This window comes from Schistocerca americana, chromosome 3, assembly GCF_021461395.2.
Source record: "Schistocerca americana isolate TAMUIC-IGC-003095 chromosome 3, iqSchAmer2.1, whole genome shotgun sequence".
Classification (NCBI taxonomy): Eukaryota; Metazoa; Arthropoda; class Insecta; order Orthoptera; family Acrididae; genus Schistocerca; species Schistocerca americana.
Window position 1 is genome coordinate 315,853,164 of NC_060121.1, and position 18,965 is coordinate 315,872,128.

The 18,965-nt window shown below is 42.4% G+C and overlaps 1 protein-coding gene across 1 annotated transcript in view; it reads left to right on the forward strand.

Moving 5' to 3' along the window:
• Positions 1-17,812, forward strand: part of LOC124605686 (shootin-1-like) — a 302,657-nt gene extending 284,845 nt beyond the window's left edge. Inside the window, exons 11-12 of the mRNA XM_047137542.1 lie at positions 13,298-13,359; positions 17,006-17,812. Of these exons, the coding sequence (XP_046993498.1) occupies positions 13,298-13,359; positions 17,006-17,134 (191 nt within the window). The 3' untranslated portion in view covers positions 17,135-17,812. The remainder of the gene's footprint in view (positions 1-13,297; positions 13,360-17,005) is intronic.
• Positions 17,813-18,965: the final 1,153 nt, after the last annotated feature.

Consider the following 18,965-nt stretch of genomic DNA (forward strand, 5'->3'; position numbering starts at 1 on the left):
TGTATTGAAATGAGTGTCTTTATTCTGAGTGCTGCCAGCTGTGAAGTGAGGAGAGTAATCCTGTTTCTTCTTGCAGAGGGAAATGTGCCTTTCCAGATTTATAGGGATGGTGTGATGAATCATAATAATGTGTACAATTGGTGTTGTGAGTTTGAAGTTGACAAAATGAATGTTTATAATGAACAAAGGAGTGGGCATCTTTCTGTCATGACCAATGAGATGGTGAATGGGATCAAAGAAACAATATGTGGCAATCATAGGACGAGATGAACAAAATGTTTCTAGGAATCTCCAGATCTTGGTTTTTGAAAATTGTGTGTTAAGTGGGTACCATAACAGCTCCAAGGTCAATATGTAGTCAACAGAACCACACCTTCAAGGGAATTTCTTGAGTGTTTCGAAATGGAATGTGAATGGTTCCTTGACTCCATTGTGACTGACACTGGATTGTTGGGGGGGGGGGGGGGGGGGGTGCTAACTACATCCCTGAGATGAAAAGACAATCAGTGCAGTGGTGACATCTCTCTCCACCATAAGTGAAAAATTTCAAACCCATTGTTTCAGTCGGAAAAATCATGGCCGCTGTCTTTGGAGACTGTGAAGGGATTTCTCCTCATTGAATTTTTGCTCCAGGGGGAAACAGTTAATCTGTGCAGTATTGTGACACCCTAAAAAACTATAGATGATGATACAGAACAAAAGAGGGGGAATGTTAATGACGGGAATGTACTTGTTACATGCAATACATGCCCCAATGCAGCCAATGCCACAAAGCAACTCTTGGTTTCAATTGGTTGGAACATCATCAATGATCCTACTCATAGCCCTTAAGTGTCACCTTCAGATTTTCATCGTTTCACCCCTCTAGAGTTGTTTATGGGAGAAAAATGGTTTTCTACCAATGATGAGGTCATCTTTTCACCCCTCTGAAGTTGTTTATGGGTGGAAAAGGGTTTTCTACCAATGATGAGGTCCAGAGTGCCATCAAATAATGAACCAAACAGGCTGACCTATCTGACTGTGAGAGTCAAGAGTATCCTCCTAGATAAACTGAGATTTTGTAGAATTGATAGTATGGCCAATCAATGGATAATGTTACATCTAACCAAAAGAATGCAAAGAGTTGCACTTAATAATTCAACCAATGTAAGATAATAAAATGGTTAACCACATTAATGGGCTTGAAAACTGTAGCCATGATATTTGGTTCAGTATAAACAGTAGCACACAGCCACACCATTTACATTTCAGGGAGCATTGATCTGTGTGCAGCAACATCTCGTCGCAAGCAAGGGAAAGATAAATGTGTGTGGCCAGGTACACTGTATGTATGGTCTGTGTTAACATAAGTGTTAGGAAGGGAAAGAAAGAAGGATTATTCTCAGTTAATCATATGTACAAGGATCATAAACTATAGTATTGAATTGGAAGTTGTTCTGATGATATCATTGCAACAGTTGTTACATACAGTTTGCAACAAACCATTTCATTATGCCATTTTAAACTTTTGCCTTCTCTTTTTGATCCAACAGCCATTATTACAGACACACAGGAATTACAGACGTTGGCTATGAGCGGTCATTGATTGTAATCAATGGGGAAAGTTGAAAATTTGTGCCGGACTAAGATTTGAACGAAGGTCTCCTGCATGCTAGGCAGATGATTTGACCATTAAGCCATTCAGACACAGTGGTCATTGCAACTGCACAGACTATCTTAGCACACCTCCCATCAGACTCAAATTCTCAACCTATCCGCACACTATGAATGTAGTGCCCCTTGTTTGTTATCCTCATTACTTGTGTTGTCTGTTATCATCATTACTTGTGGCATTTCACCAATTCTGATAAGAGTTCAAGCCTGGTGTGCATCCACACTAAAGAGATCATTGGCCATCCTCACCTTAATTATATGTATGTGGTGTCTGTTCTTTCAGACGTATCTGAAATAACAGACACCATTTTGATCCAACAGCCACTATGAATTAAGGCAAAGTGGGGATGCACACCAGGCTCACACTCTTTTATGCGAATCGGTGAAATGCCACAGGTAATGAGAATAATGGGCAAGGGACATAGGATAGGTTAAGAATTTGGGTCTGCCAGGAGGCATGCTAGGGTAGCCCGTGCTGCCTTGCATTGACCACTGTGTCTGGATGGCGCAGTGGTCAGCGCGTCTACCTAGTAAGGTGGAGACCCAGGTTCAACGCCCGGTCCAGCACAAATTATCAACCTTCCCCATTGATTTCAATCAATGCCCGCTCTCAGCCAATGTCTGTAATTCCTTTGTGTCTTAATATTTTGATTGTCCTTACACAGTGTATAATCTTTATTTACTTTATTGTACACCAGGACAACCACAACAGCCCATGGAAATGACTATAAGCCAAAATATGTGTAGTTAATGGGTTAAACATTGTAAACATACTTTTTATTCCGTTTTTAGTCTGATTTTATTCTGGTGACTATGACGAATGGTAGCTTTGCAATTTGTATTCTACTTATATTTTTCTGATATGTATCTAGTTGCTTGAGAATGGCTACATAACTAAAATGTCGTAGCACACAAAATAAAAATAAAGTGGAAATGAATAGCAGCTGATGCAGGAAAATTATTCCTTTCAAGAAGTTTGTCATGGCTGTGGACCCTGTTTCAGCTAGTGGTTTTCTGCAATTTGCCTCACTCTCAATTTCAAGAAGACACAACATGTTCAGTTTTGCACATGTAGATGTATTACACCAATGATAAATGTTACACACAGTGAGGAAATAATAACTGCGGAATAAACTTCAAAAATTGTAGATGTTCATATTGAGTAGAACTGAAAAGTGGGAAAAACATTTTTGAACTTCTAAAATGACTCAGTTCAGCCGCATTTACACTTTGAATCATTGCAAATCTCAACAGCCAAACCAGTAAGCTAGCATGTTTAGTGTATTATCATTTAATAATGTCCTACAGAATAATGTTCTGCTGTAACCCATCTTTAAGAAAGAAAATCTTAGTCGATCAAACACATGCTGTACAGTAAGAACAATATGTGGTGCTCACCCACTATTATCTTGTAGACATCTGTTTAAGGAATAAGGCATTTTGACTACTGCTTCACTGTATATTTATTCCCTAATGCAGTCTGTTGTAAATAACTGACAACAGTTCAAAAAGAACAGTGATGTACATAATTCATTATTCCACATTAAGGTTGTCCTTTATCAAACCTATTCTGTATTCCAAACCAATGTCTAGTCCATGCTACATCAAAGGCTCACCTAAGACAAACAGAGTCTGTGATACTAGCACCTAAACCAACAGGTGGCACACTCACTGCCCACTCCATGACTGGCTCAGAAAAGCCCTACGCTAGCTTATATGCCAGTTTCTGGTATGGCTCCATCAGACAGTGCTACTGATGATAAACGCCACCTGAATAGTGACACCAGGGTGGTCAGCAGTAACATTACACCAGCTACACGGTTTCCATAGTAATGTCGGGTGGTGCCACTACATCCCCTTCCTTCCCCCCAGCAGCGGCTGCTGCAAAGTGCGGGAGATCAGTGTCCGTGGTCATCATTGTGAAGGCTAGAGCAGGTTGAGACTCAATGGGAGCTGCATGAGTTTCACCAGGACCAGGGAGACCACTGGGGTGGGGGTAGCTGTGGCTGCTGACCACTGTGGCAGAAGTGAAGTTGATGTTGGCATTGCAGAAGTCTGTGCTTGCAGCTCACAACATTAATGGCAGATGGAGACCACCCTGTTGGTCCCAGTTGGGTGATGTCTGAACTTGTGGGCCTCCACTGAGGGCACCAACCTGGAAGGGAGAGTTTTTGATGCTAACATGTGGTGGCAGCATGTGCACCAAATCAAAGTAGGTGGGGTGAGAGTGGCAAGTAAAAAGGACAACCAAAATGATCCAACTCTATTCCCAGAGTTTGAGACATTACAACTGTAACAAATATGGGTACATAGCTAAGAACTGTGGCAGTAAAAATAAAACGAGTGGAAAATATGCCACCAAAGGAACAAGTTATAAGACATTCTTAATGGTACCAGCATTAGTTAAAGCTATACATGAAGACTAGCACATAGATCCTGATGCCTTAGCATATATGTCAAAGCCCTCATGTGATTTGAATTTCACACAGTTTGTGATCAGTTGACAAGTTGTCATGGCTAATGATGAGAACTTAACCTGTTAAAGGGATTGATGGTATGTATTTTGAAGCATTAGCAGCCAGAGAGAAGACAAATATTAGGGTGACAGATGTATTCTGCATAACTCAACTGAGTACAGATTTACTTTCCATAAGCAAAATTGTGTAACAGTGCCACTCAATCATGTTCGCTTATAAAGGTTGTAGAATTTGTGATATAGAGAAAAATGGATAGCCATAGCAAAAAGTATTAATCAACTGAATGTATAAACTTCATCAACCAAGTGATCACAGTGTTAAAGTGGCCCCCAGGGGCTCAGCATTCATTTGCTGAATACGGGCTTGGCGACCCCGGGGTCCTGAGCTGGGGACTCGTCAGCGCCGCCAGTCTCCTGTCACCGTAACACCCGGACATGCTTCAGCGCCCACCATATGGCACGGCGGTGGAATGTTGTGTACTGCGGGGAGTGGTAATCTTGGCTTGACCGCCTGGATTGCGAGAAAGGTCAACCTCTATAAAAAATCTTACGGTGTGCTGCGCTCTTATAAGATGCATGGCTGTCGGGGTGGAACTGTCGCAAGCGGGCAACCTCTGGGGCACCTGCCGCACCCCAGTTGTATAAGGCATACTCAGACACGCAGGGCTCTGTCTGAGCGTACCTTTAGTTCCCTAACTGCTCGTGGGACCGCAATGGACCCTTCGACCTCTACGTTTCCCCCTACCAGTGGATTGGGTGGACCACTGGTAGGAAAACACACCCCATCGAAAAAGCGACTTCGTGCTGCGAGTCCACCAACACCTGGTGTTACTAGAGATTTATCAGACTGTCGTAAGAGAGCACATGCTGATAACCAGAATGTGCTTTCGATTGTCAAACGGAAGGAGGGTAGCTTTGAGAGGGTTCCTCTCTTTTACATCCACAAGGGTCTTGAGGGAATTGCAGGAACACTGAAATCTGTGAAGCGACTGCGCAATGGGATTCTGTTAGTTGAGACTTCTAGTTCCTGTCAAGTCGCTTCTCTTTGGAAAGCAACCTGTCTCGGAGAGCACGCTATCTAGACCGAGCTCCACTCCACTTTGAACTATAGTAAGGGTGTTGTGACATGTAGGGACTTGGTGGATATCCCCAAAGACGAGTTGAAATCTGAGTGGGCTGACGAAGGTATTGTTGACATGCAGCATATTATGAATCGAGTCGATGGGGACCTAGTCAAATACGACTCGTTTATTCTCACGTTCAGTTGCCCGAGACTCCCAGAGCATGTTAAAGCGGGTTTCTTACGTTTGCCAGTACGGCCATATTTCCCCAACCCAATGCGCTGTTTTAAATGTCAGCGCTTTGGGCATACTACGTTGGGGTGCAATGGGATAGCCACTTGTGGTAAATGTGGTCAGCCTGCCCATGAAGGAGCCGATTGTTCATCACATGTGAAGTGCGTGAATTGCTCTGGGAGTCACCCTGTCTGGAGCCAGGTCTGCCCCATCTATCTCGAGGAACGGAAGATACAGGAGATCAAAACATCTAAGCACATCCCCTATGGTGAGGCCAAGAAGCTCTTTAAGGCCATGCAGCCTCCTGTGTTTACAACATCTTTGCTTCCGCTCTGCAGAAACCGGTACAGATGGCCACTGTTGCTACACAAACGGAGGTTGCTAGTGTCAGCACTAATATCTGCGTTTGCCAGTACACTTGTGCTGCTGCGGTTGTTTTGCAACCTGGATCTCTCCCCACAACGTTGGACAAGGCCATGGTTGCTGACATTGGGGTACTTCCTGCCCCTCCCCATATGGCACCTTCTGCCCAGGCGAGTAAAGCTCCAACTGTTCACAAGGTTCTGCATTCTAAGCCCCCCAAGACAAAGACGCCGAAGGTAAAGGTTTTGCCGCCTGAGGAGACTAGTCAGGGTCAGTCCGATGACGAGGCCATCGTACTGTTTGACATCTCCCTTGGGTTACCATCGTAGCTGATAGACATTGGTGTCGACCGGGGGCGATCTTCTCACCCCAGGAATAGATCTCCGGCCACTACGAGCTCTCCTCCAAAGCACAGAGGCAGGGTGAAAGTTCAGCCACCCTGATCACTGGCTCACATATTACCGTGGAACCTGAATGAGTTCAGGACACATGTGGCCGAATTACAGCTCCTTGTACGAGAGCGCCCTTTGTGCTTATGTCTTCAAGAGACACATTTTCGGGCCACTGATACTCCTCCTTTACAGGGCTATACTGTATATCGAAAAGATGATCTGATGGGGGAAAGGGCAAAGGGTGGTGTTGCGGATTTTGTCCGTGACATGCACCACTCATCTGAGCTCCCTCTCGTTACGGACTTGCAAGCAGTTGCAGTTGACCTTCTTGTGGGGCGGAGGCTCACAATCTGTTCCGTTTACTTACCGCCTCAGGATGCAATAGACTCTGAGGCTCTCACAGGCCTTATTAGCCAACTCCCCCGCCCATTTATCCTTCTGGTTGACTTCAATGCACATAATGTCTTATGGGGCTCTACGACTACTTGCCCCAGGGGTCACATTCCGGAAAGCCTCATGAAGTCCGAAGAACTGTGCATCCTCAACTCTAGTGGTCCCACTCATTTCTGTACTGCTTCTGGGTCGTTGTCAGCTATTGACCTTTCCTTTTGCTCTCCAGCACTCGCAGATTCTGTTCTGTGGGAGGTTGCTGCTGACCTCCATTCTAGTGACCACTTCCCCCTTTGGATTCACCTCCTGGATGAGGCTGTGGCATTACCAGTGCCGCCCAGGTGGCACCTCTGCAGAGCTGACTGGACACTTTTCAGCCATCTGGCTGTTTTGGAACACCGTGCCAGCGTCCATGAATGGGTCGACCATGTTATAACCATGATCTCCCACGCTGCTGAATTGTCGATCCCCCAGTCCTCAGATCATCCCAAGAGGCATCCTGTCCCTCGGTGGACCACTGAGTGCTGCTCAGCCATCCAAGCCCACTGTGCAGCTCTGCGCCACTTCAAGTGCCATCCCTCAGCTGACAATCTTGCGGCCTTTCGGGTGGCAAGGGCCAAGGTGCGGCGAGTGATTGAAGAGAGCAAACGACGGTCATGGCAATCGTTCTTGAACTCCATCTCCCGCTCCACTAGTTCTACGAAAGTATGGAAAGCCATCAGGAGGATTTCCGGGAAACGCAGCCAACTACCTGTCATGGCATTGCTGCATCAGGGATGTCTCCTCATGGCACTGAGAGACAGTGCCCAGACACTGGCCATGCATTTTGCAGAATCTACCGCCACTACTGATCCAGATTTCTGCCGCTACCGCACTGCCATCGAGAGGGGTCACTTGGACTTCCGGTCTCCAAATTCTGAACCCTACAACTGCCCCTTCACAATGTGGGAACTGGATTCGGCACTGAATATGATATGGTTATCCGGCATGTTCCCTGACTCATGGAGGGAGGCGATTTTGATTCCCCTCCTCAAACTGGGGAAGGACCGAACCCATCCCAGTAGTTATCGGAGTATTGCTTTTATGAGCTGTGTTGGGAAGATGTTGGAACGCATGGTCAACTGTCGCATGGTTTGGCTGCTCGAGACCAGGCAGCTCCTTAGCCACTCTCAGTGTGGCTTTTGGAGATGTTTTTCAACTATAGACAACTTGACCCTGCTTGAGGCGGCCATCCAGGAGGCCTTCCTACGTAACCAGCATTGTCTAGGTGTATTCTTCGAAATTAATAAGTGGTATGACACTACTTGGCGCCGCCTTATCCTCAATCCACTACATCAGTGGGGCTTTCGTGGCCATCTCCCAATCTTCATTCGGTCCTTTCTTTCCCACCACCTCTTTCGATATTGGGTTGGTAATGTGCTATCTGATTTGTACGTGCAGGAGAATGGTGTTCCTGTGGGAAGCATTTTAAGTGTCACCCTCTTTGCCGTCGCCATTAACAGTATCATGTCCACTATCCGGAGTCCTGCCCAGTGCTCCTTGTTTGTGGACGATTTTGCTGTTTTCTGTTCTTCCTCTGGTCTTGTCACTGCTAGTCGGCAGTTGCAGCTTATGATAAAGCGATTAGAGGCATGGACTGCGAAGATGGGTTATACCTTTCTGCAGACAAATGTGTGTGTGTTCATTTTAATTGTTCTTGATGTCTTTTTACCTCCCCTGAATTGTGTCTGAGGGACACCATTCTTCCTTTTAGCGACATTGTGAGGTTCCTGGGCCTCACTTTTGATTCCAAGTTGTTGTGGTTGCCGCACCTTAAAGACCTCAAGGTGCAGACCCCAAAGGCACTGAATATTTTGAAGTGTCAGAGCCATCGGTCCTGGGGAGCAGATCGGGCACGTCTGCTGCAGTTTTATAGGGCTTTCGTCCGGTCACGTCTTGATTATGGATGCACCATGTATGGGTCAGCAAGGCCTTCGTATCTGAAGATTCTTGACGCAGTACACCATGAGGGTATCTGGCTGGCCACTGGTGCCTTCCGTACCAGTCCCATCCCCAGCCTGTGTGCTGAAGCAGGGGAACCGCCGCTCGCCATCCGGCGGAAACTCCTCATGGTGCGACGAGTATGTAAATTCCTTGCCCGTCCTACCTCCCCCTGCATACCCTACCATTGCCCGACCGCCTATGGAACGTCTCTTTTCCAGTCGTCCCAGGGCAACAAGACCATTTGGGATTCGTGCCAAGCTCCCTTGGTGTGGAGCGTGTGGCACCCCAACTCCAGGGTGTCCCCAAAAGCAATGTGAGGTGTAAGACCATTGGGCATCAAAACAGTTGAGTCCAAAGCCCCTCACATGTTGGTGAAGCAGATCACAGTAACATGTGCCATTCACACTGCATGTCCTTGGTCATTGGGGTCCAAGTTCCTCAAAGAAAAATCTTGAACTGTGCCATGAAGTCACACCACACAGTTATACATTTACTACACAAGGGAATTTCATGAATGTTCATTGGCAGTGACAATCCCCAAATGTGACAGTTGTGAGTGTTAACTGTCTCAGTGAGTGTAAAGTGTGCTTCATCACAGAATCTTCCAAGGCCACGTGTTGTCAACTACAACCGCTGCAAGAAACGTAAGAGCAAAGTCTACTTGAATGTCTGCAAAAGTTAGTGAATAATGTGAAGTTTGTACGGGTACCATTTCATAATTGTTCAAGATCTTTTTGAATGGTGGACCATGGAATGTTCAACTGTTGTTACACAGACTGCTTGAAGACTGCACAATGTGTCTGGTATTCTCAGCCATGGCATCAGTAACTTAACAACAATTTGTGGCACAGTTGGCCGTCGATGTTTCCCAAGAGCAGAGTGAACCATTGGCCGATTATTCCAAACTGCATAACCACAAAGGTCACCAGATTTGAACCCTCTCATGCGGAAACTTTAATGTGTTTCTTTCAATGGTTTATTCAGTATTACTCTTTCACACATCCTTAAAAAATGTTTCTACAAAGTTTAGTTGTCCTACAATTGCTCATTTTTTATGTGGGCCATCTCAAGTAGTGAAAGTTTAATTACAACCACCCAGTACAAAGAGAAATAACACCTTCCCCCAAAAGAAAGCCCAGTTAAATTATTGTTTTGCAATAAATATACAGTTGACCTATCAAATACAAGTGGATACTGAGGTCACACAAAGTACATTAATACCACATCAGGCATCATTCCATCAGATAAAAAACTGATTGAGAGGAAATAACATTGGAGCAAACTGCGACAGGTGGAATGCTTACAGACGTGACAAACCTGCTGCCAAGAGCTGTACATTATCAAATAATCCAAAAATTTGAACTGTAGGATGAAATACTGCTTCTAGTGGGGGTGATGGAAATTGGGAATTAGAATCTGTGCCCCTAGTAGAAAACCATTCTTTGGTGCCATTGTTATGGCCATTGCTATGCATGCTTTTTTGGAGATCTAAAAGCACAGAAGATTTTGTAATAGTTTGTGCTATATTTGTTCTGCATGAAAATAAACCCTTTGTTTTAGTTTCAAACAGTAACTTCTTTTATTGAAACTAGAAAACAACACGTGTCTCGTGCAAGTGCTCCTTTTACCTGCACTTGAGACATGTTGTGCATGGCCAAGGAAGCAGTCTTTACAGCCAGGCTCCAATACTGTCATTGGCATGATCTCTTGCTGCTGGTGTAGTTATTTATGATGTCATCCAGACCAGGAAGCAGGTAAGGGCTCCACCAGAGATAGTGATGTCCTTTGTGCATACAGCCAGAGGGGTGACTGGTATGATGAGTTCTTTTATAAACAAACTCTGGGCTGCATGAGTGCTGGGCAGTTTCATAAGCTTCAACTATTCATATCACTTCCCTCAAAGAAGGAGAAATTTCTGCAACATGTAGTTTCTCATTTGGGGCTAAGATGTAATGTAATATCCGTGATTGCAGAGTCTGTGTAATTCTGCTTACACATACATTTCAAATAGCAGTTTGTACACAATCCATATGAGTCAGCAGCCCTGTGTGATAAGATTGAGACCTTTCTCCACTGCCAAAATTATAATCTGGCTGCAATAACTTTATTCCATTTATGTTCTCCAGAATATTTTCATTATTACAACTCAAATTATTCCAGATTTGTTAATGACTCTAGTTTCTGTATTAGTTAAAACAGTTAGGGATTTCCCATTAATAACATTGCTGTTTGTCTTTTAGTGCTAGAAGTTTGGCAAGTCATAAAATATAACTGTAATCATTCGTGGTGAGCATCACACTCTTCACTTAGTTCGTTAAATGACAGGAAAGCTGTAAACTTGGGTGGCGAGGAAGATTTATGTATTACACTCAATAATGCACTGCACATAATATCAATGCTGTTAGCTCGTGATAATCATGTACAGTTTGTGTTAGTAGTTGTTGTAGTTCCTCCATGACTGAAAAAAAGAAACCTCTCACCTAATCATAAAATCATTCAAAGTCCAGTTTACACATGTCACAGGTTCCAAGTCGTCGCCACTATTGCAAAAGGTGAGTTACACACAAAACTAACAACTCACTCCAGTTTATTAACAACAAGAGACATATATGTGAGTTATCTGCAGTCCATATTCCAAAGCAGAGTCCTGTTGATGCCTTATCAAAGCTCAGGCTAAGATGAATAGAATGCATGACAGTAAAACCTAAGCCGAACAGATAGCACACTCGCCATATTCCAAAGCAGAGTCCTGTCGATGGCTTGTCAAAGCTCAGGCTAAGATGAATAGAATGCATGACAATAAAACCTAAGCTGAACAGATAGCACACTCGCCACACAGTCCACAGATCTCTAATGGCTCAGACCAGCCCTCGGACAGCTTAGATGTTCAATTGTGGTGTGATCCCTTTATAGGGTGCTCTTAATGACAGCTTCTTAATGGTGTTGCCAGGGTGGTTGACAGTAATGTTGCACCAGTTACTTGGTTTCCATAGTAATGTTAGGTGGTGCCACTTCACACATAATCATGACAATGATTCAATGTAAAAATGATGCACGGAACATAAAACTATCTGGCTAACAGAGTGCACTAAGGTCAGAGGTGACTATTTCAAGAAATAGTGTTTGATTTGCATATGTAAATTTGTAAACTGTTCAAAAATATACTGTCTTTTCGATGGATACTTTTAAAATGAGAGGATATAAAATGTAGACTGGCAATGGCAAGGAAAGCGTTTCTGAAGAAGAGAAATTTGTTAACATCGAGTATAGATTTAAGTGTCAGGAAGTCATTTCTGAAAGTATTTGTAAGGAGTGTAGCCATGTATGGAAGTGAAACATGGACGATAAATAGTTTGGACAAGAAGAGAATAGAAGCTTTCGAAATGTGGTGCTACAGAAGAATGCTGAAGATTAGATGGGTAGATCACATAACTAATGAGGAAGTATTGAATAGGATTGGGGAGAAGAGAAGTTTGTGGCACAACTTGACCAGAAGAAGGGAGCGGTTGGTGGGACATGTTCTGAGGCATCAAGGGATCACCAATTTGGTATTGGAGGGCAGCGTGGAGGGTAAAAATCGTAGAGGGAGACCAAGAGATGAATACACTAAGCAGATTCAGAAGGGTGTAGGTTGCAGTAGGTACTGGGAGATGAAGAGGCTTGCACAGGATAGAGTAGCATGGAGAGCTGCATCAAACCAGTCTCAGGACTGAAGACCACAACAACAACAACAACTTTTAATTTCTGGATATGCCTCATACAATCTTGAGAAATGTGGGCTATTTTCTGTTGTAGTGTAATGTGGTGAACATTTCTTCTTCTTGAATTGGGCATTTATTTTCTGTGGCTGGATACTGTAAAAATGTACATCACATAAGCTAAGGCAAGGAACTAACATGTTCATGTTATTGTGAATGATGTAAAATTTCCCATATGTTTGGTATCCTTGGTGAAGCTGGGAACCATCCAACCCATGAATGTAGAAAAATATTTAAAAACTAAATACTGTCGTGTTGGGATACAAATAGTTATTATTCAGAAGTGCAGATTTTATGCTGGTCTATTCCAAGCACTCTTACTCTAATTGTCTACACATTATTCTAGTAGTTTGTTTATCTTTCCCACTTGTTTGACCTACATAAGTAATTTAAGTACCATATCTGAACCGAAGTGTAAAGTGCCTTATTTGTTATTCCATATTATATTGTTTCAGTGATTCATGAAATAATAATTTTGTTGTTGTTGACATTTATAAAGTTTAATTAGTGGAATTGCCTTCAATTATATTGTCTGTTTATGTACTGATTTCTGCCTTATAACTTTGAACTTCAGGGCACATCAAATATCAGTGTCACATATCTCTATTGACTGGCTGAGTACTCTAAAAATCACTACCAAAGATGACCAAGACTTTTCATTGCCATTAAAATGCTATGGCAAGCATTCTTGTTGCCATGAGTTTCATAGATTTGAGAAAATAATTCAACTTTGAAGGAAACAATAAGCCAAGGAAAAAAATCTTTCCACTAACTAGAATAACAAATTTTTACAGATAATTGAGAATGATGAATTTCCTCAGTTTTCTTTTTTCGTATTACACATGAATCACTCTTAAACTAAAGCTTAAAAACCTTCAGTTGTATGAGCTCAATATTGCAAGCCTTCCGCTATTTTATATTGCCCTCAGCACTGTACAAACCAGCAACATTTCACAGACTGGTAAATTGATGGTTTTTATTTTGCAGGAGCTATTAGTGAAATCATCAATCAGATTAAAGGAGGAAGATTCACACTGAAATCACCAGAGGTAAGATTCTTATCAGAATAACAATTGTCCATAGTATTAAGTAGATGATGCAAAATGTTTTCATGACATACAAAGAGGCTCATTTGATTGGTTATTTAATTTGTAATCTGGTAAAGAATTGACGTGCATTTGTACTGAAGATGTTGCTCTTACCATTGTCTCATCCACAATATACACTGATTACCCAGAAATTATGACCACCTGCCTAATAGCCAATATGCCTTTTGCATGGATAACAGTGGACATGCACCTCTACACACACGTCACCTAATTCTGGGGAGGGGATCGATGACCTCTGACACCACATTCGATCACCCCTAGATGTTTTCGATTGTGTTCAGATCTGCCAAGTTGGGGGGGGGGGGGGGATCAGTACATTATTGGAATTTGCCCACTGCATTCCTCAAACCACTCCATCACACTCCTGGCCTTGTGACATGGCGCTTTGTCTTGCTGAAAAACACCACTGCCGTTGGGAAATATGATCATCATGAATATGTGTACATGGTCTGCAGCCAGTGTACGATACTCTGTGGCTGTCATGATGCCTTGCACTAGCTCCATTTGGACCCATGGATGCCCATGTGAATGTTCCCTAGAGTAGAATAGAGCGGCCGTCAGCTTGTCTCTGTCCTGCAGTACAGGTGTCAAGGAGCTGTTCTCCTGGAAGACGACAGATTTGGGCCCTTCCATCGGCATGACAAAAAAGGTATTGGGATTCATCAGACCATGCACCTCTCTGCCACTGTGCCAATGTCCAGTGCCATTGATCATCTGCCTATTTCAGTTGTAGTTGCTGATGTTGAAGTGTTAACATTGGCACATGCATGGGTCGTCGGCTGCAGACGCCCATCATTTGCAATGTTTGGTGCACTGTATTTTGAGGTACACTTGTACTGTCCCCAACATTAAAGTCTGATGTTAGTTCTGTCACAGTTTGCGCCAGTCTGCCCAGCACATGACATCTGACATATGTAATGAGGAGTTGCCGCCCAACCCCACGACTTCTGGACATGATTTTACCTTGGTTTCGTCTTGTGTTGAAGACACTCAGCACAGCCTCCTCGAACACCCGACAAATCGTGCAGTTTCTGAAACGCTCGTGCCGAGTCTCCAGGCCATCACAATCTGTCCTCAATCACACTCAAGATAGTGTGTGCACATTCCCCTTCCACACATGAACAGGTTGCTTACTGATACTAAATGCACCATGCATGTGTCTGACTAGCAGTCATTCTTCACCATGTGACATTGCTATTGCCTGGACGGGTTTATATTGATAGTAGGCCGGTGGCCATGATGTTAAGGCTGATCAGGGTAACTTGCAAGCTGTTCTTACAGCATTGTGAATGCAGAATGTGAAGATCAGCATGTATCCACAAACTTTAGTCAATACGAATTCACATCAGATACTAATGTGTTCCCTGGTAAGCATTTACTTGTAACATATAAATTATTCAGTTAGTCACAGACACAGTTTGTTTACATTATATTATTTTCATTTGTCTGAAGTCATTAGAGTATTTCATTTTCCTTTGGTTAGAATCTTAAAGTACTTTTGCATTCCTCTACATTCCTAGTTGGTTCCCATTTGTATGTCTTCAACTATGGTATGAGCATGAACACTGGCAGTTGGCGCATTGGTATTATGTTTTGTATATACAGTTATTTTCATTATGACATGCCGACATCAAATGTGTTCCACAATCCTTACGCATACAACTATGATATGAGACAATACAAAGCGCTTATGGCAGACATTGTATGAATTGGAAAGTTGAAGATTGGAAGATGGTAAGATAGTCTTACCAAAACAGGTCATCTAAATAAATACTTTGCTAGTGATCTTGGCTGTTCAGAGTTATTCCAGAATCCACATCTTCTACATCTACATCTACATCTATACTCCGCGAGCCACCTTACGGTGTGTGGCGGAGGGTACTTATTGTACCACTATCTGATCCCCCCTTCCCTGTTCCATTCACGAATTGTGCGTGGAAAGAACGACTGCTTGTAAGTCTCCGTATTTGCTCTAATTTCTCGGATCTTTTCGTTGTGATCATTACGCGAGATATATGTGGGCGGTAGTAATATGTTGCCCATCTCTTCCCGGAATGTGCTCTCTCGTAATTTCGATAATAAATCTCTCCGTATTGCGTAACGCCTTTCTTGAAGTGTCCGCCACTGGAGCTTGTTCAGCATCTCCGTAACGCTCTCGCGCTGACTAAATGTCCCCATGACGAATCGCGCTGCTTTTCGCTGGATCATGTCTATCTCTTCTATTAATCCAACCTGGTAAGGGTCCCATACTGATGAGCAATACTCAAGAATCGGACGAACAAGCGTTTTGTAAGCTACTTCTTTCGTCGATGAGTCACATTTTCTTAGAATTCTTCCTATGAATCTCAACCTGGCGCCTGCTTTTCCCACTATTTGTTTTATGTGATCATTCCACTTCAGATCGCTCCGGATAGTAACTCCTAAGTATTTTACGGTCGTTACCGCTTCCAATGATTTACCACCTATGGCATAATCGTACTGGAATGGATTTCTGCCCCTATGTATGCGCATTATATTACATTTATCTACGTTTAGGGAAAGCTGCCAGCTGTCGCACCATGCATTAATCCTCTGCAGGTCCTCCTGGAGTACGTACGAGTCTTCTGATGTTGCTACTTTCTTGTAGACAACCGTGTCATCTGCAAATAGCCTCACGGAGCTACCGATGTTGTCAACTAAGTCATTTATGTATATTGTAAACAATAAAGGTCCTATCACGCTTCCCTGCGGTACTCCCGAAATTACCTCTACATCTGCAGATTTTGAACCGTTAAGAATGACATGTTGTGTTCTTTCTTCTAGGAAATCCTGAATCCAATCACAAACCTGGTCCGATATTCCGTAAGCTCGTATTTTTTTCACTAAACGTAAGTGCGGAACCGTATCAAATGCCTTCCTGAAGTCCAGGAATACGGCATCAATCTGCTCGCCAGTGTCTACGGCACTGTGAATTTCTTGGGCAAATAGGGCGAGCTGAGTTTCACATGATCTCTGTTTGCGGACTCCATGTTGGTTATGATGAAGGAGATTTGTATTATCTAAGAACGTCATAATACGAGAACACAAAACATGTTCCATTATTCTACAACAGATTGACGTAAGCGAAATAGGCCTATAATTATTCGCATCTGATTTATGACCCTTCTTGAAAATGGGAACGACCTGCGCTTTCTTCCAGTCGCTAGGTACTTTACGTTCTTCCAGCGATCTACGATAAATTGCTGATAGAAAGGGGGCAAGTTCTTTAGCATAATCACTTTAGAATCTTAAGGGTATCTCGTCTGGTCCGGATGCTTTTCCGCTACTAAGTGATAGCAGTTGTTTTTCAATTCCGATATCGTTTATTTCAATATTTTCCATTTTGGCGTCCGTGCGTCTTCTACAATTTATCAGAATATTTGGTTTCAGGGAGGTGATCTCTATTCATGACGAGACTTATAGAGCACTGTGTGTGAGCGAAAGAATGAAAAAATCTTTTCTTTATTGGCCCTGTTTTATAATGTTAACATTTGTTGTTCGTTACTTTCTGCTTGGATTTTTTTCCCAAAAAGTAATACATTAATTGAATGTATATTTCTTCCAACAGAAAGTTACCAGCAAGAAAGAAGAGGACCCTCCACCAGCTGTGCAGGAGATGTTAACCATTATAGGCACCCTCAAAAGGCGTAAAAAGGTGCAAGACAATCGACAAGCACCAAGTGATGTAGCACTATGACTGTCATGTAATATCACAACTATTAATAATTTGTGGTGGAATTACACTAGAGTGCACTAAATGTGTATTTGTGTTCTGTACTGGCTCCAATAGAACACTGTTACTTCTCAAACTGTTGTGTTCTGTGGGCTCTGTGATTGCTCACTGTTAACTGTACAAACTAGGAAAGGACTATTATACTCACCAATAGTGGAGGTTCCAGTAGCAGCAGCACGCAATAGTATTCACTGAAGCTTGAGACTATGAAACTAAAAGCTTGTTCTTCTATTCCTCCTCTGCTACAAGTGATCAAATTACAAAAGAAAATGTGTGATAAATAAAGCTGACATGCTGATTTTGTGACACTCAAGATGTTAATTAATAAGTGACTTATTCATGGCCTCCCACCTTACAATACTTTATCTTTTACTTCATTTTCAATTAAATTAAGAGAAAGTACTTTTTTTTCAAAATCATGGTAATGTGAGTGATACTGCACATTGCTGTACTGTTGACATATTTGTAATATCCTAATGGCTATAGTCAGTATGCTCAGCTCTATGCCTCAGTTATTAGTCTTTAGGCTAATTTGCTTGTGTATCTAAAATGTATAACAATACAGAATGAATTATTGAAATTTTTACTTGTAATTTTTATATGAGACAGAAACCAAATAAAAGAAATGATTAAACAAAATAATTTTCTGGTGTTTGGGCCTTAGTTTGTCTCCATGTTATCTGAAACTATCATTTCTTATGAGCTGATGTCAACCATAATTTTTCTCTATCCTAAAATTTGCTCACCATGGTAACTTTGTCGCTGTCAGTGATTCTCACATTGGCATATGACTTGTACCCAACATTTGACTACAGTGTGAGAAAATAATCAAAAGGCTGTGTTTATACAAAGTGATCCTTTTTGAATGGCCTCCATAAAATGGAGATTTTTGCTGTGGGAGAAAGGAAAGAAATCTGCATACCTCAGTTCCTGAGTTAAGAGCGTATTATCGCAGGGTCATATTTACGCACAGACCATCAAGCCTGCAGCTTCGGGGCCCGGACCATGGTGCACTCTCCCTTATAATTGTAAATGTTGTAGATCTAACTATTTTGTAAGGGCTTATTCACCTAAACTTTTCATGGACAACTGATAAGAATTAAGTTAACATTCACCTCTCAAAGCTTATGCTACCCAACATCAGATGCCCAGTGGCACCCAGTCATAGGCATGACACTTCAGGAGGCAAAGCTGCTAAGATTTTTAAAAGTGTGGTTAACAGTATTTTGGCAAGTATAAGTGAGTTTGATGTGCCAGAAGACCAATGTCTTCTATATCTCATTTCATCCAAACAAGTCATAGATTGTTTATATGATCTTGCTCTAAGAATGTACCTGCTACTTATGATGACAGACAGCAGTGGGAAAAGGTCATTTCCAAAATTAAAATGTTAAATGTTACAGGATTTCACTTAACCTTAGTTTTGTAGAGAAAATATGGAGAAATCAGGACTTATCACATTTGTCAGAAACTGTTTTGATTTCAAGAATAGCGATGTTAATAAATTTTGGTCAGAGCAGCACTTAGAAGCTTGTGTGACAGAAGTAGTATTTCGTGATAAGCTCTTTATAATAGTAAGTATATACAGAGCATCTTCAGGAAACTTTAACCTCTTTGTAAAACATCTGGAAGCTCTGTTGTCCCACCTCACAGTAATAAACTAGGAAATAGTGGTTTCTGGTGATTTTAATGTGGATTTGTTGAAAAGCTTTGTCAGTGAACAATTATTGCAATCATTAATGCTGCCAATCACTTTAATTCCTACTGTGAACTTTGTAACTAGGGTATGTAAATG